Source organism: Dendrobates tinctorius, unplaced genomic scaffold (genome assembly GCF_039654945.1).
Source record: "Dendrobates tinctorius isolate UK_male_01 unplaced genomic scaffold, ASM3965494v1 ptg000196l, whole genome shotgun sequence".
In the NCBI taxonomy this organism is placed as follows: domain Eukaryota; kingdom Metazoa; phylum Chordata; class Amphibia; order Anura; family Dendrobatidae; genus Dendrobates; species Dendrobates tinctorius.
In genome coordinates this window covers 20,998,570-21,026,475 of record NW_027361863.1, presented here as the reverse complement: position 1 = coordinate 21,026,475, position 27,906 = coordinate 20,998,570, and the positions used below count along the sequence as shown (strand labels likewise).

The following is a 27,906-nucleotide window of genomic DNA, read 5'->3' as shown; positions in this document are numbered from 1 at the left end:
AGCCCATGGGAGGTGACAGGTGCATATTACCGTGTACAGTCATGCAGGGCTCTGCTGCTACAGACACACTGGGAACACGTGACCTGATCCAAACCTTCTATAGGCTGAGCGCCCGGTCATGTGCTCTCCTGACTCCTCCCACTCATGGTGACATCACCGCAGGTCCTGTAAGCACAGATCAGCCGTCTACCCGGAGCTGCAGGAGGAGGTATGTGCGGGGTCACAGGGGCCATTAACCCCCTTCACGAGCGGCCTGCTTTGGGCCTTAATTACTAAGATTTTTTTTTTTTTTAGATTTTTTTACAGTCAGAGAGAAAGAACTTTGTACTTTGAATAAACTGTTTATATGCTGTATATGTATTATGTGTATCTACAGTACGTATATATATATATATATTAGCTGTGAACGCGTTCTATGCCCAAGTGGCGAGCATTTGTATTGGTGTGTGGTCCCCTCACCCCCCCATCCTGGTATGTATGGTCTCCTCACCCCCCCATCCTGGTATGTATGGTCTCCTCACCCCCCCATCCTGGTATGTATGGTCTCCTCACCCCCCCATCCTGGTATGTATGGTCTCCTCACCCCCCCATCCTGGTATGTATGGTCTCCTCACCCCCCCATCCTGGTATGTATGGTCTCCTCACCCCCCCATCCTGGTATGTATGGTCTCCTCACCCCCCCATCCTGGTATGTATGGTCTCCTCACCCCCCCATCCTGGTATGCATGGTCTCCTCACCCCCCCATCCTGGTATGCATGGTCTCCTCACCCCCCCATCCTGGTATGCATGGTCTCCTCACCCCCCCATCCTGGTATGCATGGTCTCCTCACCCCCCCATCCTGGTATGTATGGTCTCCTCACCCCCCATCCTGGTATGCATGGTCTCCTCACCCCCCCATCCTGGTATGCATGGTCTCCTCACCCCCCCATCCTGGTATGCATGGTCTCCTCACCCCCCCATCCTGGTATGTATGGTCTCCTCACCCCCCATCCTGGTATGCATGGTCTCCTCACCCCCCCATCCTGGTATGTATGGTCTCCTCACCCCCCCATCCTGGTATGTATGGTCTCCTCACCCCCCATCCTGGTATGCATGGTCTCCTCACCCCCCCATCCTGGTATGTATGGTCTCCTCACCCCCCCATCCTGGTATGCATGGTCTCCTCACCCCCCCATCCTGGTATGTATGGTCTCCTCACCCCCCCATCCTGGTATGCATGGTCTCCTCACCCCCCCATCCTGGTATGCATGGTCTCCTCACCCCCCCATCCTGGTATGCATGGTCTCCTCACCCCCCCATCCTGGTATGTATGGTCTCCTCACCCCCCCATCCTGGTATGTATGGTCTCCTCACCCCCCATCCTGGTATGTATGGTCTCCTCACCCCCCCATCCTGGTATGTATGGTCTCCTCACCCCCCCATCCTGGTATGTATGGTCTCCTCACCCCCCCATCCTGGTATGTATGGTCTCCTCACCCCCCCATCCTGGTATGTATGGTCTCCTCACCCCCCCATCCTGGTATGTATGGTCTCCTCACCCCCCCATCCTGGTATGTATGGTCTCCTCACCCCCCCATCCTGGTATGTATGGTCTCCTCACCCCCCCATCCTGGTATGTATGGTCTCCTCACCCCCCCATCCTGGTATGTATGGTCTCCTCACCCCCCCATCCTGGTATGTATGGTCTCCTCACCCCCCCATCCTGGTATGTATGGTCTCCTCACCCCCCCATCCTGGTATGTATGGTCTCCTCACCCCCCCATCCTGGTATGTATGGTCTCCTCACCCCCCCATCCTGGTATGTATGGTCTCCTCACCCCCCCATCCTGGTATGTATGGTCTCCTCACCCCCCCATCCTGGTATGTATGGTCTCCTCACCCCCCCATCCTGGTATGTATGGTCTCCTCACCCCCCCATCCTGGTATGTATGGTCTCCTCACCCCCCCATCCTGGTATGTATGGTCTCCTCACCCCCCCATCCTGGTATGTATGGTCTCCTCACCCCCCCATCCTGGTATGTATGGTCTCCTCACCCCCCCATCCTGGTATGTATGGTCTCCTCACCCCCCCATCCTGGTATGTATGGTCTCCTCACCCCCCCATCCTGGTATGTATGGTCTCCTCACCCCCCCATCCTGGTATGTATGGTCTCCTCACCCCCCCATCCTGGTATGTATGGTCTCCTCACCCCCCCATCCTGGTATGTATGGTCTCCTCACCCCCCCATCCTGGTATGTATGGTCTCCTCACCCCCCCATCCTGGTATGTATGGTCTCCTCACCCCCCCATCCTGGTATGTATGGTCTCCTCACCCCCCCATCCTGGTATGTATGGTCTCCTCACCCCCCCATCCTGGTATGTATGGTCTCCTCACCCCCCCATCCTGGTATGTATGGTCTCCTCACCCCCCCATCCTGGTATGTATGGTCTCCTCACCCCCCCATCCTGGTATGTATGGTCTCCTCACCCCCCCATCCTGGTATGTATGGTCTCCTCACCCCCCCATCCTGGTATGTATGGTCTCCTCACCCCCCCATCCTGGTATGTATGGTCTCCTCACCCCCCCATCCTGGTATGTATGGTCTCCTCACCCCCCCATCCTGGTATGTATGGTCTCCTCACCCCCCCATCCTGGTATGTATGGTCTCCTCACCCCCCCATCCTGGTATGTATGGTCTCCTCACCCCCCCATCCTGGTATGTATGGTCTCCTCACCCCCCCATCCTGGTATGTATGGTCTCCTCACCCCCCCATCCTGGTATGTATGGTCTCCTCACCCCCCCATCCTGGTATGTATGGTCTCCTCACCCCCCCATCCTGGTATGTATGGTCTCCTCACCCCCCCATCCTGGTATGTATGGTCTCCTCACCCCCCCATCCTGGTATGTATGGTCTCCTCACCCCCCCATCCTGGTATGTATGGTCTCCTCACCCCCCCATCCTGGTATGTATGGTCTCCTCACCCCCCCATCCTGGTATGTATGGTCTCCTCACCCCCCCATCCTGGTATGTATGGTCTCCTCACCCCCCCATCCTGGTATGTATGGTCTCCTCACCCCCCCATCCTGGTATGTATGGTCTCCTCACCCCCCCATCCTGGTATGTATGGTCTCCTCACCCCCCCATCCTGGTATGTATGGTCTCCTCACCCCCCCATCCTGGTATGTATGGTCTCCTCACCCCCCCATCCTGGTATGTATGGTCTCCTCACCCCCCCATCCTGGTATGTATGGTCTCCTCACCCCCCCATCCTGGTATGTATGGTCTCCTCACCCCCCCATCCTGGTATGTATGGTCTCCTCACCCCCCCATCCTGGTATGTATGGTCTCCTCACCCCCCCATCCTGGTATGTATGGTCTCCTCACCCCCCCATCCTGGTATGTATGGTCTCCTCACCCCCCCATCCTGGTATGTATGGTCTCCTCACCCCCCCATCCTGGTATGTATGGTCTCCTCACCCCCCCATCCTGGTATGTATGGTCTCCTCACCCCCCCATCCTGGTATGTATGGTCTCCTCACCCCCCCATCCTGGTATGTATGGTCTCCTCACCCCCCCATCCTGGTATGTATGGTCTCCTCACCCCCCCATCCTGGTATGTATGGTCTCCTCACCCCCCCATCCTGGTATGTATGGTCTCCTCACCCCCCCATCCTGGTATGTATGGTCTCCTCACCCCCCCATCCTGGTATGTATGGTCTCCTCACCCCCCCATCCTGGTATGTATGGTCTCCTCACCCCCCCATCCTGGTATGTATGGTCTCCTCACCCCCCCATCCTGGTATGCATGGTCTCCTCACCCCCCCATCCTGGTATGCATGGTCTCCTCACCCCCCCATCCTGGTATGTATGGTCTCCTCACCCCCCATCCTGGTATGCATGGTCTCCTCACCTCCCTTTCGTGGTATTTATGGTCCCCTCACTCCTATTAAACTGCACACATACAAAAAAAACAAACATTTACACTCACCCTTCTTCCCTGTGTCCAGCGGTGTCACGTTCTGCTGGAGGCCGGGGGAGGAGTCTGGCGCCAGGGTACGCGCATGCCCATAGCGCTGTCCGGCTCCATATCGCCGGATCGCGCTATGCGCATGCACGATTCTGGCCGCATTCCAGCCCCGGTCTCTGGCCGAAGAGAAGCGCCGCGGTAATGCTCCTCCCGGTCAGGTAAGTATGGCGCCTGAGATCGCGGTATGTAAGCATACCGCCATCTCCGGGCGCCATACACACTCCTCACTGCTGGCTGCCTCATTCTGTCTGGAGCCAGACTGCGCAGACCATCATTTATTTTTCAACAGGAAAATGACCCCAAACACTCCTCAAGGCTGTGTAAGGGCTATTTGACCAAGGAGAGTGATGGGGTGCTGCGCCAGATGACCTGGCCTCCACAGTCACCAGACCTGAACCCAATCGAGATGGTTTGGGGTGAGTTGGACCGCAGAGTGAAGGCAAAAGGGCCAACAAGTGCTAAGCATCTCTGGGAACTCCTTCAAGACTGGTGGAAGACCATTTCTGGTGACTACCACTTGAAGCTCATCAAGAGAATGCCAAGAGTGTGCAAAGCAGTAATCAAAGCAAAAGGTGGCTACTTTGAAGAATCTAGAATATAAGACATATTTTCAGTTGTTTCACACTTTAATTATGTAATTCCACATGTGTTAATTCATTGTTTTGATGCCTTCAGAGTGAATGAAAATAAAGAAAACTCTTTGAATGAGAAGGTGTGTCCAAACTTTTGGTCTGTACTGTGTGTGTGTGTGTATATACAGTGGGGCAAAAAAGTATTTAGTCAGTCAGCAATAGTGCAAGTTCCACCACTTAAAAAGATGAGAGGCGTCTGTAATTTACATCATAGGTAGACCTCAACTATGGGAGACAAACTGAGAAAAAAAAATCCAGAAAATCACATTGTCTGTTTTTTTTTCATTTTATTTGCATATTATGGTGGAAAATAAGTATTTGGTCAGAAACAAGCAATCAAGATTTCTGGCTCTCACAGACCTGTAACTTCTTCTTTAAGAGTCTCCTCTTTCCTCCACTCATTACCTGTAGTAATGGCACCTGTTTAAACTTGTTATCAGTATAAAAAGACACCTGTGCACACCCTCAAACAGTCTGACTCCAAACTCCACTATGGTGAAGACCAAAGAGCTGTCAAAGGACACCAGAAACAAAATTGTAGCCCTGCACCAGGCTGGGAAGACTGAATCTGCAATAGCCAACCAGCTTGGAGTGAAGAAATCAACTGTGGGAGCAATAATTAGAAAATGGAAGACATACAAGACCACTGATAATCTCCCTCGATCTGGTGCTCCACGCAAAATCCCACCCCGTGGGGTCAGAATGATCACAAGAACGGTGAGCAAAAATCCCAGAACCACGCGGGGGGACCTAGTGAATGAACTGCAGAGAGCTGGGACCAATGTAACAAGGCCTACCATAAGTAACACACTACGCCACCATGGACTCAGATCCTGCAGTGCCAGACGTGTCCCACTGCTTAAGCCTGTACATGTCCGGGCCCGTCTAAAGTTTGCTAGAGAGCATTTGGATGATCCAGAGGAGTTTTGGGAGAATGTCCTATGGTCTGATGAAACCAAACTGGAACTGTTTGGTAGAAACACAACTTGTTGTGTTTGGAGGAAAAAGAATACTGAGTTGCATCCATCAAACACCATACCTACTGTAAAGCATGGTGGTGGAAACATCATGCTTTGGGGCTGTTTCTCTGCAAAGGGGCCAGGACGACTGATCCGGGTACATGAAAGAATGAATGGGGCCATGTATCGTGAGATTTTGAGTGCAAACCTCCTTCCATCAGCAAGGGCATTGAAGATGAAACGTGGCTGGGTCTTTCAACATGACAATGATCCAAAGCACACCGCCAGGGCAACGAAGGAGTGGCTTCGTAAGAAGCATTTCAAGGTCCTGGAGTGGCCTAGCCAGTCTCCAGATCTCAACCCTATAGAAAACCTTTGGAGGGAGTTGAAAGTCTGTGTTGCCAAGCGAAAAGCCAAAAACATCACTGCTCTAGAGGAGATCTGCATGGAGGAATGGGCCAACATACCAACAACAGTGTGTGGCAACCTTGTGAAGACTTACAGAAAACGTTTGACCTCTGTCATTGCCAACAAAGGATATATCACAAAGTATTGAGATGAAATTTTGTTTCTGACCAAATACTTATTTTCCACCATAATATGCAAATAAAATGAAAAAAAAACAGACAATGTGATTTTCTGGATTTTTTTTTTCTCAGTTTGTCTCCCATAGTTGAGGTCTACCTATGATGTAAATTACAGACACCTCTCATCTTTTTAAGTGGTGGAACTTGCACTATTGCTGACTGACTAAATACTTTTTTGCCCCACTGTATGTATATATATATATATATATAATGGTGTGTACTTTCCATATCTACTGTTTGTACACTTATGCAATGGTGCTCAAAAGTTTACATACCTTGGCAGAATTTTTGCTTTCTTGGCCTTTTTTCAGAGAATGAGTGATAGCTCCAAAACTTTTTCTCCACTCATGGTTAGTGGTTGGGTGAAGCCATTTATTGTCAAACTACTGTGTTTTCTCTTTTTAAATCATAATGACAACCCAAAACAACCAAATGACCCTGATCACTAGTTCACATACCTCATTTCTTAATACCGTGTATTGCCCCCTCTAACATCAATGACAGCTTGCAGTCTTTTGTGGTAGTTGTGGATGAGGTTCTTTATTTTATCAATGGTAAAGCTGCCCACTCTTCTTGGCAAAAAGCCTCCAGTTCCTGTAAATTCCTGATCTGTCTAGCATGAACTGCTCCCTTGAGATCTCCCCAGTGTTAGGCATCAGGTTCCTGCAGCTGCACAGCAGGAATCCAGAACCATACATCCAGCGGTCTCCCATTCCTTTCCGACCTGCACAGCAATCTCGGCGATCCAGACGCCCTGCTCAGACCAGTTCTCTGGGTCTGGTTGTTGCTGCCACCTCTGGACCAGCAATGGTAGCGCAGCCTGCTTTGCAGGAAACCACTCCAGAGGCTAAGTCCTCTCGCCGTGCTACTGGGCATGCCCACGAGACGATCTCTCAGTGGAGATCGGGGGTCACGTGCTCAGGTCCTTGTCCTGCTCTGATTGGCCCATCTCAGAGGTCTGGAAGGTCCCGGAAGCGCATGGCTATAAAAGGCCTGCATGGCCGCTCGGCCATGCACTAGTATAGGCTATACTTGCTATGTGTGAATGGTGACGGATGTATGATTCTGGTGACTGACTCATTATAAAACCCCTTCCCTCTGATATTACACATGTGGATGGGGAATTAGAGTTATAGTCAGCGCCAGTCAGTGGCAAGCCATATGCCACAGTGCATACCGCACCGCTACACTAGCGTTGGATAGTGTGAAGCCTCACGGCACTGTTCTATAGCGGCAGTAGTTACCGCCGCGCTGCAGTTGGCAGCACTTACCGGCGTCCGTGGTAGAGACTCCGCACGCACAGTAGGTCAAGACAGACACCGACCTCTGCCTTGGGCCGTGTCCTGTGACCATATAGCGTGTGTGCACGCCAGCTGAGACCTTGTGAAGCTAACAGGCTCGGCGTTTATGCTTTAGCGCCTCTGAGTTTAACAGAGTCCGCTCTGCGCACCTCAGGTGACGTTGAACCCGAGTGCAGTATATCGCCATATAGCGAGTCTTTCATTACTCAGCAGCGGTTGTTACACCTACTACACGGTGGACCCCGGGCGGCGAACGCGCTTCCTATTATTTATTTTTAGTGCGTTCCGCCGTCCCTAACACCCAGAGTGGCTCAATGATATTGAGGTCAGGAGACTGAGATGGCCACTCCTGAACCTTCACTTTGTTTTGCTGTAGTCAATGACAGGTTGACTTGGCCTTGTGTTTTGGATCGTTATCATGCTGGAATGTTCAAGTACGTCCCATGCGCAGCTTCCGGGCTGATGATTGCAAATTTGCCTCCAGTATTTGCTGATAACGTGCTGCATTCATCTTTTATTCAACTTTAACCAAGTTTCCTGTGCCTTTGTAGCCCACACATCCCCAAAACATCAGCGATCCACCTCCGTGCTTTACAGTAGGAATGGTGTTCCTTTCATCATAGACCATGTTAATCTCTCTTCAAATGTAATGTTTATGGTTGAGGCCAAAAAGTTAAATTTCGGTCTCATCACTCTAAATTACCTTGTTCCAGAAGTTTTGAGGCTTTTCTCTGTGCTGTTTTGCGTATTGTAAGTGGGATACTTTATGACATGTGCGCAGTAATGACTTTCTTCTGGTAACTCGACCATGCAGCCCATTTTTCTTCAAGTGCCTCCTTATTGTTCATCTTTATCAGCTGATGTTATTTGTGAGGTTTTTCTTTGCATCCGGAACAATTTTCCTGGCAGCTGTGGATGAAATTTTTGTTGGTCTACCTGACCATGGTTTTGTTTTTACAGAGCCCCTGATTTTCCATTTGTTAATCACAGTTTGTACACTGCTGACTGCCATTATCAATTACTTGGGTATCTTTTTGTATCCCTTTCCTGTTTTATACAGTTCAACTATCTTTTCACGTAGATCCATTAACAATTCTTTTGCTTTCCCCATGACTTACAATCCAGAAACTTATAAGAATTGAGGGGGGCACCACAGGACAATAATCATGGGATACACCTAAGGCCTACATAATGTATACTGCACATAAAAGAAAAGAAAAATTATAGGCTATAATAAAGGGGATCACCACACAATTCAGAAACAACACATTAGTCTTCATTGAGTACAAAAACACACAACAATGACACAACGTTAAAAACATTTAAAAGCTACTCATGTGACATAACCTAACCAACACTAAAGCTCATAATAGAGCTACAGCCTTAAACCAGTCCCACATGTGAGAAAATAATAGCTGTGCACATATGTAAACAGCATCCAATATGGAAAAGTAGGGAGGGAAAATAAGAACTCAAGGATATTAATATAACCCCAGTCCTAATCAAATAACCCTCAAGCCGCCCAATCATGAACCTGCTCAGCATAGGTGGGACATGTCAGAGCAGTATACATGCATTGGCTTACCCAAATAGAAGCCAGAAAGCCTGATGCGGCTACGCCACCATAACATAGCCACAGATGGGTCAAAAGTCCATTAAAGGAAAGGAATAAAACCCCTATTCAAACCCCCAAAAACCAGGCTATTAATCATAGAAGAATCATCACAGGCTAGCCCGGAATAAATACCCTTATATAAGTGTTTGAGGCAAAGGCAGCCAGTGAAGCACACATGGAGACAGGAAAAGGCAGAAGGCGATGTCCGACGCGTGTCGCCACTCACGGTGGCTTTGTCAGGGGCAGTCATTACTGGCGTCCCGTACCCAATTTATATGTGTAGATCAAGCAGAAATGAGCTGCAGCTGTGCTGCTTATCAGAGAAGCGTGGAGACCAGGAAGCCCATCATCATTGCACGACGGCAACTCAAGACGCTGCGTTGCTATGAGCGGGGCGTAAACAAACGAGCGCATGTGCGGATATCTAGTGGTTTGACGGAATTTCGCGCACGCGCAATCAGTATAATGGCACAGATATCTCAAGATCAAGTCTCGCGCACGCGCAGCTAATGTAGCGACCGAATGCCACCCGCAGCCCCATCAACACTACACGGTGGAACACACAATACGCAGGCGCAGACAAGGAATAAGTTTTAACATAAACGCAACTAATGTACTGGCAAATATACTACGAATGTACCAAAAATAAGTAAAAATTCACTCTGGCACAATAAATTTAGCAGCAGGACCTTACTGGCACGATTATAGGCAGCGTATAGAAAAATACTCAATGCGCAGGAGCTAGTTTGATGCAGAAAGCAAAGTTTCGTGCTAGCACAGCCAGTGTAGTGGCCACACAACACATGCGTGTGTACACAAGCGCCAATTTAGTCCAGAAACGTCAATGGCTGGATGAAAGATGCAAGAGTCTGTCTGGATCCCAGAAACTCACTCAGCTTTTATGGACACACACTGATTACATACAAACAGGTCACAGGTGAGGATGTTACCTTTAGCTGCCAGTCAAACCCATTTGTGTCAACTTCTGTGTATGTTATCAGGCGAAAATCACCAGGGTATGTGAACTTTTGATCAGAAACATTTGGATGTTTTGGGTTGTCATTATGATTTAAAAAGAGAAAACACAGTAGTTTGACAATAAATGGCTTCACCCAAACACTAACCATGAGCGGAGAAAAAGTTTTGGTGTTATCATTCATATTCTCTGAAAAAAGGCCAAGAAAGCAAAAATTCTGCCGGGGTGTGTAAACTTTTGAGCACAATTGTATATACAAGTCCATCGCACAAAATTAGAATATCATCAAAAAGTGAATTTACTTCAGTTTTTCAATACAAAAAGTGAATCTTCTATATTCTATAGAGTCATTACACACAGAGTGATCTATGTCACGTGTTTATTTCTGTTAATGTTGATGATTATGGCTTACAGCCAATGAAAACCCAAAAGTCATTATCTCAGTAAATTAGAATTATTAACAATAAACACCTGTAAAGGCTCCTAAGTGTTTAAAAAGTTCCCTTTAGTATGTTTCAGTATTTCCACAATCATGGGGAAGACTGCTGACCTGACAGATGTCCAGCAGGCAGTCACTGACACACTCCACAAGGAGGGGAAGCCACAAAAGGTCACTGCTAAAGAAGCCGGCTATTCACAGAGTGCTGTATCCAAGAATATTAATGGGAAGTGGAGTGGAAGGAAAAAGTGGTAGAAAAAGGAGCACAAGCAACCGGGATAACCGCAGCCTGGAAAGGATTGTTAAGAAAAGGCCATTCAGTAATGTGGGGGAGATTCACAAGGAGTGGACTGCTGCTGGAGTCATTGCTTCACACCACACACAGACGTCTCCAGGACATGGGCTACAAGTGTCACATTCCTTGTGTCAGCCACTCATGACCAATAGACAACGCCAGAAGCGTCTTACCTGGGCCAAGGAGAAAGAGAACCGGACTGTTGTCAGTGGTCCGAGGTGTTTTCAGATGAAAGTAAATTTTGCATTTCATTTGGAAATCGCGGTCCCGGAGTCTGGAGGAAGAGTGGAGGCCACAATCCAAGCTGCTGGAGGTCTAGTGTGAAGTCTCCAGCATCAGTGATGGTTTGGGGAGCCATGTCATCTGCTGGTGTAGGTCCACTGTGTTTTATCAAGACCAAAGTCAGTGCAGCCGTCTACCAGGACATTTTAGAGTTCTTCATGCTTCCCTCTGCCGACAAGCTTTTTGGAGATGGAAATGTCATTCTCCAGCAGGACTTGGCCCCTGTCCACACTGCCAAAAGTACCAATACCTGGTGTACACACAACAGTATCACTGTGCTTGATTGGCAGCAAACTCGCCTGACCTTAACCCCATAGAGAATCTATGGAGTATTGTCAGGAGGAAGATGAGAGACACCAGACCCAACAATGCAGACGAGCTGAAGGCTGCTATCAAAGCAACCTGGGCTTCCATAACCCCTCAGCAGTGCCACAGGCTGATCGCCTCCACGCCACGCCGCATTGATGCAGTAATTGATGCATAAAGAGCCCCGACCAAGTATTGAGAGCATTTACTGATCATACATTTCAGTAGGACAACATTTCAGATTTTAAAATCATTTTTCAAGCTGCTGTTATAAAGTATTCTAATTTACTGAGATAATGACTTTTGGGTTTTCATTGGCTGTAAGCCATAATCATCAACATTACCAGAAATAAACTGAAAATTCATAAAATTAGAATATCATCAAAAAGTTCATATCAGTTCTTCAATACAAAAAGTGACTCTCCTATATTCCATAGAGTCATTACACACAGAGTGATCTATTTCACGTGTTTTTTTCTGTTAATGTTGATGATTATGGCTTACAGCCAATGAAAACCCAAAAGTCATTCACAAGACAAGAAAAAAAGTGACATGAAAAAAAATGTTAATTATTTACAAGTGTTTCTGGTCGCAGTTTTCCCTTTTATACAAGTCCTCTGTTTACTGTCTGCTCCCGGCTTCCAAAACTTCCTACAAAAGAACCTGAAAGTAGAAACGCACCCTAAATGTTAATTATTTGTAGTATTTTGGGGGTTTATATGATTTTGCATATGCTCATCTTCTTTCCATACAGCAACGCTGATATTTTCTATATAGAATAATTGTCTTTGACGGACCCATAAAGAATGTGTAACGCCCGGGACAAGATCGCAGAGAGGATATTACACCTCACCCTAGACATCCTCTTCTGGATTACTGGAGAGGTGATGTGGCGTCGTCAGAATTTTTCACATCATTCTCATCTCTGGTAATAACATGTCTGTGATGATATCTATTACTGTGTCTCTCCATAAATAGGATTTCACGGTGGTGAAGAAGACCTCAAGTGATTGCTGTCAGGCCTCTGTGCCTGAGGGACGGGGAGGAACCCCGAGCCCAATCACCGAGCCTCCACCGCACCCCCGGATACATGAGGACATCAATGACCAGAAGATCCTAGAACTCACCTACAAGATGATTGAGCTGCTGACTGGAGAGGTGACACTGCTGGGAATGCTGGGACATTATACAGTGACGCTACAATAATAATAATATTTATATAGCGCCAACATATTCCGCAGCGCTTTACAATTTAACAGTTTCAAACACAACAGTTAAAAGTAACAACTTTAACAATAGTACAGTGATTAAAGCAAAATAAGATGGCCCTGCAAGTGAGAGCTTACAATCTACAATGAGGTGGGGGAGATACAAAGTACAGGTGTGTATTTACAGTGATGTATTTACAATGATGGTCCAGGTATCTCGAGCGAGTGGGGGATAGATAGAGATAGTGAATGGGCTACTCCCGCACACTTACACATAAAATGACTGATTAGGGAACGTCATAGGCTGCTCTGAACAAATGTGTTTTGAGGGAGCGCCTAAAACTGTGCAAGTTGTGGCTGGTCCTAATTTTTTGGGGTAGAGCATTCCAGAGGATTGATGCAGCGCGGGAGAAGTCTTGGAGTCAGAAGTGGGAGGTGCGGATTAGTGCAGAGGTTAGTCGAAAGTCGTTTGCAGAGCGCAGCAGTCGGTTAGGCCGATAGAAATCAGGGAGGAGATGTAGGGGGGTGCTGCACTGTGGAGAGCTTTGCGGGTGAGAACAAGTACTTTGAATTGGATCCTATAATGAATGGGCAGCCAGTGTAATGACTAGCGAAGAGCGGACGCGTCCGAGTACCTATTAGCCAGATGGATGACCCTGGCTGCTGCATTAAGAATGGACTGGAGAGGGGAAAGTCGAGTGATGGGGAGGCCAAGTAATAGAGTGTTACAGTAGTCCATGCGGGAGTGGATCAGGGCGACAGGGTTTTTGTTGTTTCCATGGTGAGAAAAGGGTGGATTCTAGAGATGCTCTTTAGGTGTAAGCGGCAAGAATGGGCAAGAGATTGTATATGGACTTCAACTCAAAAATATTTCACGCATCCGTTCATTCCTCACCCAAGAATCTGCAAAAACCCTAGTCCATGCCCTCATCATCTCTCGCCTTGACTACTGCAACCTCATGCTCTGCGGCCTCCCCTCAAACACTCTCGCACCCCTCCAATCTATTCTAAACTCTGCTGCCCGACTAATCCACCTGTCCCCCCGCTATTCCCCAGCTTCTCCCCTCTGTCAATCCCTTCACTGGCTCCCAATTGCCCAGAGACTCCATTACAAAACCCTAACCATGACATACAAAGCCATCCACAACTTGTCTCCTCCATACATCTGTGACCTCGTCTCCCGGTACTTTCCTGCACGCAACCTCCGATCCTCACAAGATCTCCTTCTCTACTCCCCTCTTATCTCCTCTTCCCACAATCGCATACAAGATTTCTCTCGCGCATCACCCCTACTCTGGAACTCTCTACCACAACATATCAGACTCTCACCTACCATCGAAACCTTCAAAAAGAGCCTGAAGACCCACCTCTTCCGACAAGCCTATAACCTGCAGTAACCACCGATCGACCAAACCGCTGCACGACCAGCTCTACCCTCGCCTACTGTATTATCACCCATCCCTTGAAGATTGTGAGCCCTCGCGGGCAGGGTCCTCTCTCCTCCTGTACCAGTTATGACTTGTATTGTTTAAGATTATTGTACTTGTTTTTATGTATACCCCCCTCACATGTAAAGCGCCATGGAATAAATGGCGCTATAACAATAAATAATAATAATAATAATATGGGAGGTGAAGGAGAGATTGGTGTCAAACATAACACCCAGACAGCGCGCCTGCTGCCGGGGTGTTATTATGGTGCCACCCACGGAGAGGGAAATGTCAGATTTAGGGAGGTTGGTAGACGGCGGGAGTAGAAGTTCACTTTTGGAAAGGTTGAGTTTCAGATAGAGAGCGGACATGATATTGGAGACTGCAGACAGACAGTCACTGGCGTTCTGTAGTACAGCGGGGGTAAGGTCGGGGGATGATGTGTATAGTTGTGTGTCATCAGCATAAAGATGGTACTGAAAGCCAAATCTGCTGATGGTCTGTTCAATTGGGGCTGTGTAGAGAGAGAAGAGAAGGGGGGCCAAGGACTGAGCCCTGAGGTACTCCGACAGCGAGAGGAAGAGGAGATGAAGTGGAGCCAGAGAATAAGACGCTGAAGGAGCGGTCAGAAAGCTAGGAAGAGAACCAGGAGAGAGCAGTGTCCTTAATGCCTAGTGACTGGAGCCTAGAGAGACGGAGATGGTGGTCAACAGTGTCGAAAGCGGCAGAAAGGTTGAGGGGAATGAGCAAAGAGTGGTCACCATTACGTTTTGCTGTCAGAAGGTCGTTGGTCACTTTGATGAGTGCAGCTTCTGTCGAATGTAGGGGCGGAAACCGGACTGTGATGGGTCTAGGAGGGAGTGAATGGAGATGTAACGGGTAAGGCGGGAGTTAACCAGATGCTCCCAAGAGTTTAGAGCTGAAGGGGAGATTGGAGACTGGTCTGTAGTTGTTTATGCAGGATGGGTCGAGAGCGGGTTTCTTTAGTAATGGAGTAACGATGGCGTGTTTGAAGGAGGATGGAAAAATGCCCAAGGAGTGGGAGAGATTAAAGACTGTAGTTAGGCGAGTTGTGACGACTGGAGAGAGAGATTGGAGGAGATGTGAGGGAATGGTGTCATTAGTGCATGTAGAAGGAAGAGAGGAGCCTGGAGACTTCTGTGATAGGATCATATGTGGATACTGAGCCAGGGGAAATGCAGGGAGGGATGGGAGTCACTGCGCTTGGTGGCTGGGAGCGGATTTCCTGACGGATATTATTTTCTTTATAAAGTGGGAGGCCAGGTCGTCAGCACAAATGTCTGTGATAGGGGCTTGTGCTTTCGGCCTGAGGAGGGAGTGAAGGTGTCAAGAAGTTTCTTGGGGTTGTTGGATAGTGAGGAGATCAGGGTGATGAAGTAGGTCTGTTTGGTGAGGTGTAGGGCAGAGTTATAGGTTCTTAACATGAATTTGAAGTGGATGAAGTCTTCTGGTGTGCGGGTTTTTCTCTTTTTCTCCATCGGTGTTCAGCACTCCTAGAGCTTTGCTGGAGAGGTCGAGTTTGCGATGTCATCCAGGGCTGTTTTACTCTGTGCTTGGAGGTTTTGCAGGTGAGGGGAGCAACTTGGTCAAGGGTGCTTCTGAGAGTGTCATTGTAGTGATGTGCAGCCAGATCAGGACAGGAAAAGGAGGAGATTGGGGACAATGATGAGTGTAGCGAGTATGCAAGTGTATGGCTTGTAGATTTCTGAATGTGTGTAGGTAGGAGTATGCTGGGGTGGGCGAGGATTTGTGAGCGCGAAGGAGAAAATGTTGTGGTCAGAGAGTGGAAGCAGTGAGTTTTTTAGGTGGGAGATTGAAAAGAGCCTGACAAAGATCAGGTCAAGGGTGCTACCGTCTTTGTGTGTCTTGGAGGTTGAGAGCTGTGAGAGGCCGAGAGAAGTGGTTAGTGACAGAAGCTGGGATGCAGATGTGGAAGTGGGGCTGTTAATGGGAATGTTGAAGTCTCCCAGGATAAGGGTTGGGAGTTCTGAGGACATGAAGTTCAGCAGCCAGGCTGAGAAGTGGTCAAGGAATTGGGTGGGTGAGCCTGGGGGCCGGTATATGACCGCTACTCTGAGGGAGAGGGGATGGAGGAGCCTGATGGTGTGGACCTCAAAATAAGGGAATAAGAGTAATGAAGCTGGGGGGATGACCTGGAAAGTGCATTGTGGGGACAGGAGTATGCCGACTCCACCACCAAGTCTGTTTGTGGGTCTCGGGGAATGGGAGAATTGTAAGCCACCATGGGAGATGGCAGCAGGTGAGACAGTGTCAGAATCCTGAATACAGGTTTCGGTGAGGGCCAACAGATTAAGAGAGTTGTCCAGAAAGTAGTTGTGCAAGAAAGGAAGCTTGTTACATACAGACCGTGGATTCCAGAGGGCACAAATAAAAGGAGATGAAGGAGTGCAAGTAATATTAATAAGGTTAGTAAGGTTTCAATGTGAGGTAGGGTCGGGGTTGAGGTATGGTGGACCGGGATTGGGGGAGATGTCCCCTGAAATCAGTAGGAGTAGGAAGATAAAGAGCAAGTAGTTATTGGAATTGTAAGAAGTTTTTTTGTACGATGTGTTTGGGCAAGATGGGCTGAGGTTTTTCAGGAAAGTGAGAAGTACATGGGAGAGGGAAAGAGAGAGGGGCTGATGTCTATGAGTCATGATGGAGGGGGGATGGGGCGGTGAATATGAAAGGCAAGAGAACACAGAAGGATAAAAATAAGGCACATGGATAAAAGGGAGTACAAACTTTGGTTACCTGTCTCCTGCCCTGACTAACTGCCTCAGAATAACTGCTTCTTCTGGATGCTTAGCTATAACTGCTTCTTCTGAATGCTTAGTTAATGGGCTGCTTTGCTGGGGAGATGCGCGTGCAAGAACCCCACACTGCGTGCACCCCTTAGAATGCAACTAAATATATAGACCACACTACAGGGTCAGGAGAAAGGGATTGTGGGAGCTGGTTTGGGATAATTTGGCAGCTGGAGCCTGCACACGAGGGGGTGGTTAGATGATCAAAGACACTAGACCTGGCTGCATCTATATGCTATAGCACCTTCCACCCAGATAACATCTAGAGTGATCCCAGTCATGAATATAAAGCAGTAAGTATTAAATACAATGCAACAAATGAATTATACTAAAGATTTAGCAGGCACATTAAAATATGTTGCAACATGGTAAAGCAGCAGATGACAGACAGCAAGCAGAGGTGGGGAGTTGTACCATTAGAATATATTGCAGCACATGAGACAGCAAGCAGAGGTGGGGAGTTGTACCTGTGTGAAGAGAGAAGATGGATGTTAGTTCTTTGCCATGGAATAACTGCTTCTTCTGGATGCTTAGCTAATGGGATGCTTTGCTGAGGGTATGCATGTGCAAGTACCCACGCTATGAAGGGATCGGGAGGATGACGATATCATTGTATGTCTCAGGTTCCTATAAGGTGTCAGGACATCACTGTCTACTTCTCCATGGAGGAGTGGGAGTATCTAGAAGAACACAGGGATCGGTACAAGGACATGATGATGGTGGACCACCAGCCCCGCACATCACCAGGTAATAGACAATAGACAGGACTAAATAAACACGACCTATAATTATATGTATGTAAAGATTGAATTCAGTCCCTGCATGTGTTTCCTATAGTCCTCTCCAGTAAGAGAACAACACCGGAGAGATGTCCTCGTCCTCTTCTCCCTCTGGATCATCAGGTAGATGGAGACGGAGTTCATGAAATTTTCCCTATGATGTATAAATGTCTTGTTGAAAGTTCAGTATTGTTTCATCCTCCAAGGGTCACAACAATCGCATCTATTTCACAAGAGAATATAACTTCACCATTATTTCCATGAAATACAGTGGTTAATTCCTCAACCATCATAAGTAATACACCCCACACCGAAGCCATCCTTCATCACATCTGTCTACAATGTCATGCACAGATACTCACAATACATAAAGTACACAAGGTAAGATAAAAATCAAATGTATACACACGGCGTAAATTGCGTTGAAAATGTTTTGGTGTTTTTTTTTTTTTATGCCAATTTCTCCCAGCTCCACCAAAATGGGTAGATGTGGGACAGGACGTGGGCGCAGTGGGGATGTGACACCACAGCTCGTGAGCTGAAGCATTCCTTACATTGCAAATCTTACTCCAATCAGGAGCTGGAGTAAAATTTCTGGGATGGGGCACAGAGGTTCACGCCACTCATCAGATTTTCCCTCGTCACACTCCCACTCATCAAGACTGGCAAAAAAATTGGTGCACGTTGTTCATGAATTTTATGCAAAATCAGATAAACTCTTTACTTTTGTCTGTAATCTTTTTTTGTTTTGTTTTTGTTTGTTTTTTTAAGAGCAAAAGGGCACGTTCTCCTAAAATGTTGCAAAATTTGCAGTGGGGTGGTTAATGAGTTCAGAAGTACAGAAAATGACTCCAGGTGGGGAGTAGTGTACATTTGGGCAAAAAAAAAATGTATGGAATTTTTAAAAAGTCACACCTGATAAATCAGCCAAAAACATTTGAAAATTCCAAACCCCGACCACAATGATGAACATAAAAAACAGGCAAACACATAAAATAGTCTTTAAAAAAATTGCAAATTAAAAGAATAAGGCGCAAATGAAAAACACCAAAAACTAGACAACTGTCATGATACCAGTGCTGGTGGACCGGCACTTCTGGGGTTAATGGTTTGATCTCAGTGCAGACTCTCACCTGCACACCTGGGACTTATTATGGTGGCCTCTCATTGGTTCTGGGAGAGGCTTCTTATTGCCCCAGGAAGCTCCCATCCCCCGTCAGTTATACTTTCGCCCTTGGCATTGTGTGGTGACCCCTGAGTGTGTTTGTGCTGTGTTCTGGTTGTTTGATACTCTGTGTACGACTCGGTTTGTTCTCTGGATATTGCTTGTTGGATTCTGCTTGGTACCTTCTATGCCTGTTTGGTTTTGACCCCTGCTTGGCCCCGACTATCCGTTCTGTCTCACCCCTGGTACTTTACTGCTATCTCTGTGTATGACCTCCGTTTTGCCTGACTCTGAGTATTTCTGTATAGTGTCCTGCTGTAGGGAAGGTGACCTGACGGACGGACTTGTCAGAAAGTAGGAAGGAGGGTTTGCACATTTTAGGCAGATAGCAGTTATGACAGTGGGGAAACAGCTAGGAAAGTGTAGGTGACGTGCAGTACCTGGGGTTGACCACAAGATGGCAGGGAGGAGTGTGAGTTCAGGACTTGACAGCAGCTTAGTGCTTTAGAAACAGTTGGTCATGGGGGGTGGAGTTACAGGGAACCGGGAAAGTTATAAATTTGACAGTAGGGATCCAGAAAGTTCCAGTCCCTAGGAGGAGCTCAAGAGGAGAGGAGCCTGTGGCAAAGTGGGTGTTGTGAGGAAAGCTCAACCAGGGGACTGAGGAGAGAAGAAGTCAGGGGGGTGGTCCTGACACGAAATACCGCAGTACAGACGAGGTCCCGAGGGAAACACATACCGAATTTGACGACGACAGCTGACCAGTAAAATTACTGTTGGTGTACAGGCCTAAGGCGGCCACAGTGACCAAACTGGCAGGAACGTCACTAAGCTGAGAAAGGGACGGTGTGTGTATCTACGTCCCAAGTGAAAGTACGGTGTGTGTGTACCGGGGCCTGGAAACGGAGGGCCGTGAAGGAATTGCGGTGTGTTGTCAGAGCAGTCAGTCGGACGGCGGAAAATCAACTTGGACCTGTTGCATTTGAAAACTGCCTCCATCTTGTGTCTGTACGTTACTGCGCGGTATACAGAGGGACCACCCCCCAGTCCGGCCCATCGACCCTACACTGCCATCTCTGAAAGCAGGACGCTAAGCCCCGCCGCCTTGCAGTCACATGACCTTAGGTCCTTCACTGCTTGCTAAACTTCAGCGTCCACAGGTCCTGTGTATCTGTACTTTCCGGCTGTACCTGACCCCGGACCCCCCTACAGTGCGGGTGAGTCCCTGCTCAGCGGAGGCTGCACGCCGGCGCTGGAAGGATCCCGACACAAAAAAAAGGCATAAATGTACCGTAATAGTAAAATGGGCGCATAATCTGCTAATCGTCATAACAAAATTTGTGACCAGGGAAAAAGAATTTTCTTTTGACTTCTACGTTTTTCTTGAATCAGGATGAGGATCTGAACAATAATAATGCTCCAGACATAATAATAAAAGTAGAGGAGATGGATGTCTGGGGAGATGAGTGGTGTAAAGAGGAGATCCCGTCCGATAACTGCTCCGGTGAGTAGTAGATGCAGATTACAGTCATATATTCTATTCTTTCTCTGGCTACAGTTGTGTAACATTTTTTTAAATGGGACCTGTCACTAGAATTTCAGTGGCGAAGTTGACTTCATACCACTATAGGCCTTTTTAATAATGTGCTAAAAATGATTAAATCTATAATTTTACAATGCGTTTGAAGTCAATCAACCAGAACAGGGGCGGAACTACTGCATGTGCAGCCGGTGCAGCTGCACAGAGGCCCGGGAGGAGAGGGGGCCCAATCAGCTGCCGAAATATCTTGTTCTCCGATAGAGCCAGCGGCAACATCTACACTAAAAGGCGAGTAAGGGGCCCGTACCTGAGTCTTTCGGAGTCAGAGAGGGACTGCACTCTGCAGAATATGTTAGAAGGGCCCCTTCCTCTCCTCTTAGTTGATGCTGCCGCTTGCACTGTGATGCAGGAGCCGGGATCCCTGGACAGGCCCCGGCTTCTCTGCTTCGTGCAGGCAGGAACAGGCCTGGTAAGTATGGCTGATCTCAGCCAATCCTCTATCCTGCCTCCTTACTGCCTCTGACTGCTGCTGGGAACAGCGTCCGAGCAGTTAGTACATCTGACACCACTCCTGCCTCCTGAGCAGTTCTGACAACTGAACTGCCTAATGTTCACATGAGCTATCACATAAACCCCCCCCTGCCCCCTGTAGCTACCTGCACCCCTTGTACTGAGGGGGCTTTATTGGAAAACCACTGCACGGGCCCATTCAGAAGCAGGAGCTGCAGTGTGAATGGTGCCTGAGTGGACCAGTGCAGCCATTCCTCAATAAAGACTCCTCAGTATAGGGGTGGCAAGTGGCTACAGGGGAGAGGGGAGGATTGTTATGAATGAGTCACCGTAGGAGGCAAAAACAGAAATACTAGTCCAGAAAACCAGAGAAGTTGACAGCTATCGGATTGCAGACCCCTGAACCTATCAACAACAACTAGCAGTAGCCGTGGGGGGTTCCTACGGTGCCCTAGACCCCTCGATCACAGCCGGAGAACTAAATAGCCTAAAGACAGAAAGGAAATCTAAACTGCCCCAGAGCAGACCCCAAAGCAATAGGCAGCCCCCAACATATAATGACGGTGAAGCAAGATGTAAAAACACTCACACAGATAGAAAGATAGGCTGAGCAAATGATGGGGCACAAGCTAACTAAATAGGACAGGATAGAAAAGCTGCTGTCTGCAATCCGCCAAAACCCTATCAAAACAAGAGCCAACAGACTGATAGGGAAAAAAGCCCTGAAGACGCTAGGCTTCAAAAAGACTATATCAGTACTCAGGTATTTTCTGAAGACAGAGCAAAAAGGATTTCAGCTCACCCCAGCAGGGAATGGCAGAAATCCAGAAAAACAAGGCAAAACAAAACCAAAACACAAATGCAAAAAGCAGAGCAGAAAACTTAGCTTTTGAGGAGCAGGAATCAGACTGGTCTCCTAGAATCCCTCTGAGAAATCACCAGCAAGGCAGAAGGGCGTCGGCTGCCTTATATCCAGTCAGCAATTCCAGTCACCCAGTCATCATCATCCTGCTCAGGTGCTTGGTAATCAGCCTCACTACCTTCCTTCACCAGAAGAGGAAGTTCATCAGACCTCAATGGTGAAGGGGAAAATGAACTCACAACAGAGGATCATGTGATGGCCGCTGTTCACACGGGTCAGGCACCTGCCAGAACTTCTAAGAAGGAGGATGTAACAGGGTCTTCTGTGCTGTAATACCTCTTACATTACCGCCCCGTTTCTCAGGAGGTTCACTCTGCTTTTCCTCACTTCTGAATGAAGGACGCTGGTTCGAAAGGCTTTGTAACATGGGAACATATAAAAGATCACTGCTACTCCTTGTATTTCCAGTGTGACAACCTTTTACTCATCGGTCTCAGAATATACATACATACAGAGGGCAGGACAATCATTGTGTGTCTGGCCAGTAGATAACAGGCTTCAATTAAGACGCCAGACGTACATTACAATAGCCGTGGGATTTACAAAGGTGGGGGGAGGTCAGATGTGGGATATCTTGTTTACCTCTGCCTAGGGGGTTGCAGCCAGTCGGTTGCTGCATTAAGGGCATACATCTCCTATTCGGTATGCTGGGGGGTTCTGTAACACGGCTCCCCCTTTTCAGTGACACGATCATCATACACAGTCTGATCCTTAACGGATCGGCTTGGGGATGACCGAAGTCTATGGGGTTGGTACAAGTTCCATTTGTCGACTTAGTCCATCGGCATTACCATTTTGTTTGCCGGGTCTGTAGTGGATAGTGAAGTCTGTTGTAGGGCTAAACTCCACCGCAATAATCTGGCGTGGTCTCCAGAGACTTGATTAAGCCACACTGGGGGATTATGGTCCGTTAGGAGGGAAAACTGTCGTCCATACAAATTTGGTTGCAACTTCTTGAGTGCCCATACTACCGCCAGGCACACCTTCTCGATGGCCGCATAGCTTACTTCGCGGGGCAATAGTTTCCGACTCAGGTAAGCTACCGGGTGGTCTTGACCATCCGGCGCGACTTGGCTCAGCACTGCCCCAAATCCAAACAGAAGCGTCTGTATGAACAAGGAAATGTTTAGTTGGATCGGGTGCGGCCAATACCGGGGTATTTGTGAGGGCGTCCTTTAGCTGGCGGAAGGCTTCCTCACACTCGGGGGTCCAGATTACCTGGCGGGGGAGGTTCTTACGGGTCAGATCAGTGAGGGGCTTGGCTACGCTGCTGTAATTGGGGACAAATTTCCTATAATACCCTGCTGTCCCTAGAAACGCCATGGCCTGGGTTTTAGTGTGTGTGGTGGGCCATTTGGCTATGGCCTCAATCTTGGCTGGTTCTGGTCACTGTTTCCCACTTCCCACCCAATGTCCTAAATACTGAACCTCTGCTTTGCCCACGTGACACTTGTTCGGGTTCAGGGTGATTCCGGCCTGGTGGATCCTGTCCAATACTATCTCTAGGTGATTTAGATGCTCATCCCATGTCGCGTTGTAGATGGCAATGTCATCCAGGTAGGCACAAGCATAGTCCTGGAGACCATCCAGAAGCCGGTCAGCCAGTCTCTGGAAGGTCGCAGGGGCATTTTTCATCCCGAATGGCATAACTCGAAACTGGAATAAGCCGAATGGGGTGACAAATGCTGACTTAGGAATAGCGTCAGGACTTAGGGGGATCTGCCAATAGCCTTTGCAAAGATTGATGGTGGTCAAATACTTTGCCCCCGCCAGCCGGTTTAACAACTCATCCACACGCGGCATGGGAAACGCATCCGTCACCGTTTTCTCATTTAGCTTGTGATAGTCTACACAAAACCGGGTAGTCCCATCCTTCTTGGGCACTAACACTACGGGGGATGCCCAGGGACTATCTGACTCTTCAATGACCCCTAAATGCAACATCTCTTGTATTTCTTCGCATCCCTTCTCGTACAGACTCAGGAATGCGGAAGGGGGGTAGTCTCAGGGGGGTCTGATCCTGGGTTTCAACCTTGTGTTGTGCCAGGCGGGTGTACCCTGGTCTCTCTCTGAAAACATCCTCTGTCGCTGCCTCAACAACGCCTCCGCCTGCTGTCTCTCCCGGGGCCCTAGGTTTTCTCCCAAGTGTACGTGGTCCCATGTTTTATACTGAGTCCTCTCCCCTAAGACATCAGGCAAGGGGAGTTCTGCTAAATCCTCTGCTTCGGGTGCACAGATGGCCACTACCTCTTCAGGGCACTCCCGGTAGGGCTTCAGCATATTCACGTGGAGCATGCGGATAACCCTGGAGTCGTCACAATCGGCGACATTGTAGGTGGTGTCGGCTAATTTCCCCACTACCTGGTAGGGCCCCTGCCATGCAACTTTGAACTTGTTTTGCCTAGTTGGTTCTAACACCAGGACCTTCTGTCCTATCTCAAAGGTGCGTTCTCTGGCCCTCCGATCGTACCATACGCGCTGGCGCCGTTGGAGTGCCTGCATGTTCCCACGTACAGCCTGAGTCAGCTCCTTTAGGCGGTCCCGGAATTCCAGCACATAGGGCACAATAGGTATCCCTTCTATGGTTCCCTCCCCTTCCCAGTGTTCTCGCACTAAGTCTAGGGGTCCCCTTACCCGCCTCCCGTATAACAGTTCGAACGGGGAGAACCCTGTGGATTCTTGGGGCACCTCCCGATAGGCAAACAGGAGGTGTGGCAAGAATTTCTCCCAGTCCCTGTAGGTCCTGGTAAAAGTCCCAATGAGCTGTTTTAATGTTCCGTTAAAACGTTCACAAAACCCATTGGTTTGCGGGTGGTACGGGGCGCTTCTAATGAACTTTACGCCGCACAGCTTCCACAGTTGGTTTGTCACCTCTGCTGTAAACTGGGTACCCTGGTCCAAAATAACCTCCCGGGGAAATCCAACCTGTGAGAAAACCTGGAGCAGGGCGGCCACCACTGTCTCTGCCAGTATGTTAGGTAACGCAACCGCCTCTGGATACCGTGTGGCATAATCTACCACTGTCAATATATACTTTTTCCCGGACGGACTGGGTTTGGCTAAAGGCCCTATCAGATCGACCGCTACTCGGCTAAATGGCTCCTCCACAATGTGGAGGGGGTGTAGTTTGGCCTTGCATCGATCCCCCCTCTTTCCAATGCGCTGACAACTGTCACAGGTCTGGCAGTACTGACGAACATCATAGGTTACCCCCGGCCAAAAGAAGTTTTGTGTCAGACGATGCCTGGTGCGACTGACGCCGAAGTGCCCGGCCAAGGGTATGTCATGAGAGATTCGCAGTAGCTCCTGCCTATACTTCTTGGGAACTACCAGCTGTCGTTTTATAGTGGGGGTCGTCCCTGTGTGGCGCTGCTCCTTAACCCGGTACAGGAGTCCCTGATGCCATACAAACTGTTCCCCTTCTAGTACTCCTCTCCCCTCCTGTGCCTTCCCACGATACCCTTGTAATGAGAGATCCTCAAGTACCTCCCTTTTAAACTCAGCTGGGGTGGCCCAAGAAATGTGTCTGGCTATGGGGATACTTGTAGGGCTGGGTTGTCTTACCTGGCCTCCTCTGAGTGTGATTCCGCCTCCGCAGCTCGAGCTTGTCTCCGGGTGGTCACAGGATAGGTCTCAGCCAGAGGGGCGACCGAGAATGCAGACAACATGGGCCCCAAGTCATTTCCCAGCAAGACGTCGGCTCGGCAGGCAAATCCTCCATCAGGCCGACCTCAACAAGGCCATCCCCGACTCCCCAGTTCAGGTGAATCCTGGCAGTGGGCAGTTGATGTATGGCTCCCCCTGCTACACAGACGGCCACTGTCCGGTCCGTCTTCTCTTGGTCCCGGACGAGATGAGGCTTCACAAGGGTCAAAGTTGCTCCGGAATCTCTTAGTCCCTGCATACATTTCCCATTAACCCACACCGCCTGTCGATGCTGTTGTCGATTATCTGCCCGGGCTGCCTGCACGGGGTCTACTTCATGCAGCACTTCCTCCATCTCTTTCATCCCCGGATTAGTCATAGCCCGGTTGACGGTAGCTGTTCCCGCCTTTGGTCACTGGGTACACTGAGTCCGGTTGGGACATTGTCTTTGCAGGTAGCCCAGCTGATGGCAGGTGTGGCATCGCACCCCAGGGGAACTCTGGTAAGCCGGGGTTTTAGCTGGTCTCCCGACAATCTTCTGTGGTTTAGGAGCCTCCAGACCCATGGGAGGGCCCCTAGTGACAGTCTTTGATCCTGACAACTGAGACCTCCTGGCATCATGATGTTCATTGGCCAGACGAGCGGCCTCCTCAAGAGTCATTGGCCGTCTGTCCCTAAGCCATTCTTGTGTCTCGGGGTTTAGTCCAGTAAAGAATCGCTCTAACAAGACGAGCTGGAGGACGTCCTCCTTAGTGGTTGCTTGGCTCCCTTGTACCCACTGTAGCAGTGACCGCCATAGTTTACAGGCCCATTCAGCGTGGGTATCTGTTACCTGTTTTATAAGTCCGCGGAACTTTTGGCGGTGTGCCTCTGGTGTCAGCGCATACAGGGCCAAGATCACTTCTTTGACCCGCTCATAGTCCATACAGTTCTCATCAGGTACCGTGAGATAGGCGTCCGCTGCCCGGCCTGTCAGCTTGCTGGCCAGTACCTGAACCCAATCCTCCGGCTTCACTTGATGAAGGGCACACTGCCGCTCAAAGTCCTGCAGAAAGCCATCAATGTCTTCCCCTGCCTCCCCTAACTGTCGGAAGGCATTATACTGGATTTTTTTGTGGCTTACCGCTGACGGTACCTGGGCGGAGGCCAGAGCTCCCCCTGCTCGCTGACTCTCCTCTCTCTGCTCTGCCATCTCCATCTTGGCTAGCTCTACTTTGGTCCGCTCTGCCATCTCCATTTTGGTTAGCTCTTTCCTGGTCCGCTCTGCCATCTTTTCCTTCAGAGCAGTACGCACATCAGCCATCACCTCTTGTATGATCTCTACTGCAGGGTTTGGGCCATAGAACGCCAGTTTGCTCTTTACCTCCCTCTGGAATTCAGTCTCTTCCACGTTCACATTGGGGGGCGCTGCACTGTCATGTTACATGATGGCTGCTATCAAATCCGCTTTTGTTTTGTTGCTGGCGATTAATCCTCGAGCTTCCACCAGGTCTTTTAACGTATTCCTCTTTAACTTCTGGTAGTTGTTTTCCATTCAGTCCTTTACTCCTATAGACGGGGTATCATATCCCACTGCTGCCACCAGTGTAACTGGGTCTTCTGTGCTGTAATACCTCTTACATTACCACCCCTTTTCTCAGGAGGTTCACTCTGCTTTTCCTCACTTCTGAATGAAGGACGCGGGTTCGAAAAGCTTTGTGACATGGGAACATATAAAAGATCACTGCTACTCCATGTATTTCCAGTGTGACAACCTTTTACTCATCTGTCTCAGAATATATATACATACAGAGGGCAGGACAATCAATGTGTGTCGTGCCAGTAGATAACAGGCTCCAATTAAGACGCCAGACGTACATTACAATAGCCGTGGGATTTACAAAGGTGGGGGGAGGTCAGAAGTGGGATATCTTGTTTACCTCTGCCCAGGGGGTCGCAGCCGGTCGGTTGCTGCATTAAGGGCATGCATCTCCTATTCGGTGTGCTTGGGGGGTTCTGTAACAGAGGAGAAGTGTCAGAATCACTGACTGCTCGGAGGCTGCTCTCTACAGCTATCAGAGGTAGTGATGAGGCAGAAGCACTGGTGACTGCTGGAGATCTGGCCAGTAAGTGCTGATGGATGGACTGAAGACCCCCAGGATGAAGCTGCTGAGGATAGAGGACATCAGAGGGACATCATATGTAAGTAATAAAATGTGTACAGATTTCCTGTTTTCTATGTGTATTATCATACTTTTGTGCACTTGTTTGTAAAAGTCTATATATAACGTATTTTCCGGCATATAAGACGACCTTTTAACCCCTGAAAATCTTATTAAAAGTCGGGGGTCGTCTTATACGCCGAGTGCAGACCAATTTGCATATGGTGAAGGAGTGGTCCCGATGACGAAGAGGGGGCGTCTCACAGGGAAGGTGTAAGTGGAGTTATCCACCTTTTACCTCATTGGTGGCAGCGGTGCTATCTGCGGGTCTCTA

At 48.8% G+C, this 27,906-nt stretch overlaps 2 protein-coding genes across 2 annotated transcripts in view; both read left to right on the top strand.

Moving 5' to 3' along the window:
• Window positions 1–27,906, top strand: part of LOC141056298 (uncharacterized) — a 78,303-nt gene that overhangs the window by 44,072 nt on the left and 6,325 nt on the right. The gene's annotated exons all lie outside the window — the stretch shown is intronic.
• On the top strand, window positions 64–27,562 carry LOC141056296 (uncharacterized). Its single transcript, XM_073553040.1, has 7 exons — window positions 64–208; window positions 12,159–12,288; window positions 12,383–12,562; window positions 17,494–17,617; window positions 17,708–17,772; window positions 20,207–20,318; window positions 27,483–27,562. Exons 2-7 carry the CDS (start codon window positions 12,211–12,213, stop codon window positions 27,545–27,547), a joined length of 624 nt encoding a protein of 207 aa, XP_073409141.1. The 5' UTR covers window positions 64–208; window positions 12,159–12,210; the 3' UTR covers window positions 27,548–27,562.

Excerpts from the sequence above, each read along its gene's own strand:
- LOC141056296 (XM_073553040.1), top strand. The coding sequence starts at position 12,211 with ATGTGTAACGCCCGGGACAAGATCGCAGAGAGGATATTACACCTCACC. Across the intron at positions 17,618-17,707 it reads CCAGCCCCGCACATCACCAG|TCCTCTCCAGTAAGAGAACA; the intron begins GTAATAGACAAT and ends TGTTTCCTATAG. Across the intron at positions 20,319-27,482 it reads CCCGTCCGATAACTGCTCCG|CTATCAGAGGTAGTGATGAG; the intron begins GTGAGTAGTAGA and ends TGCTCTCTACAG.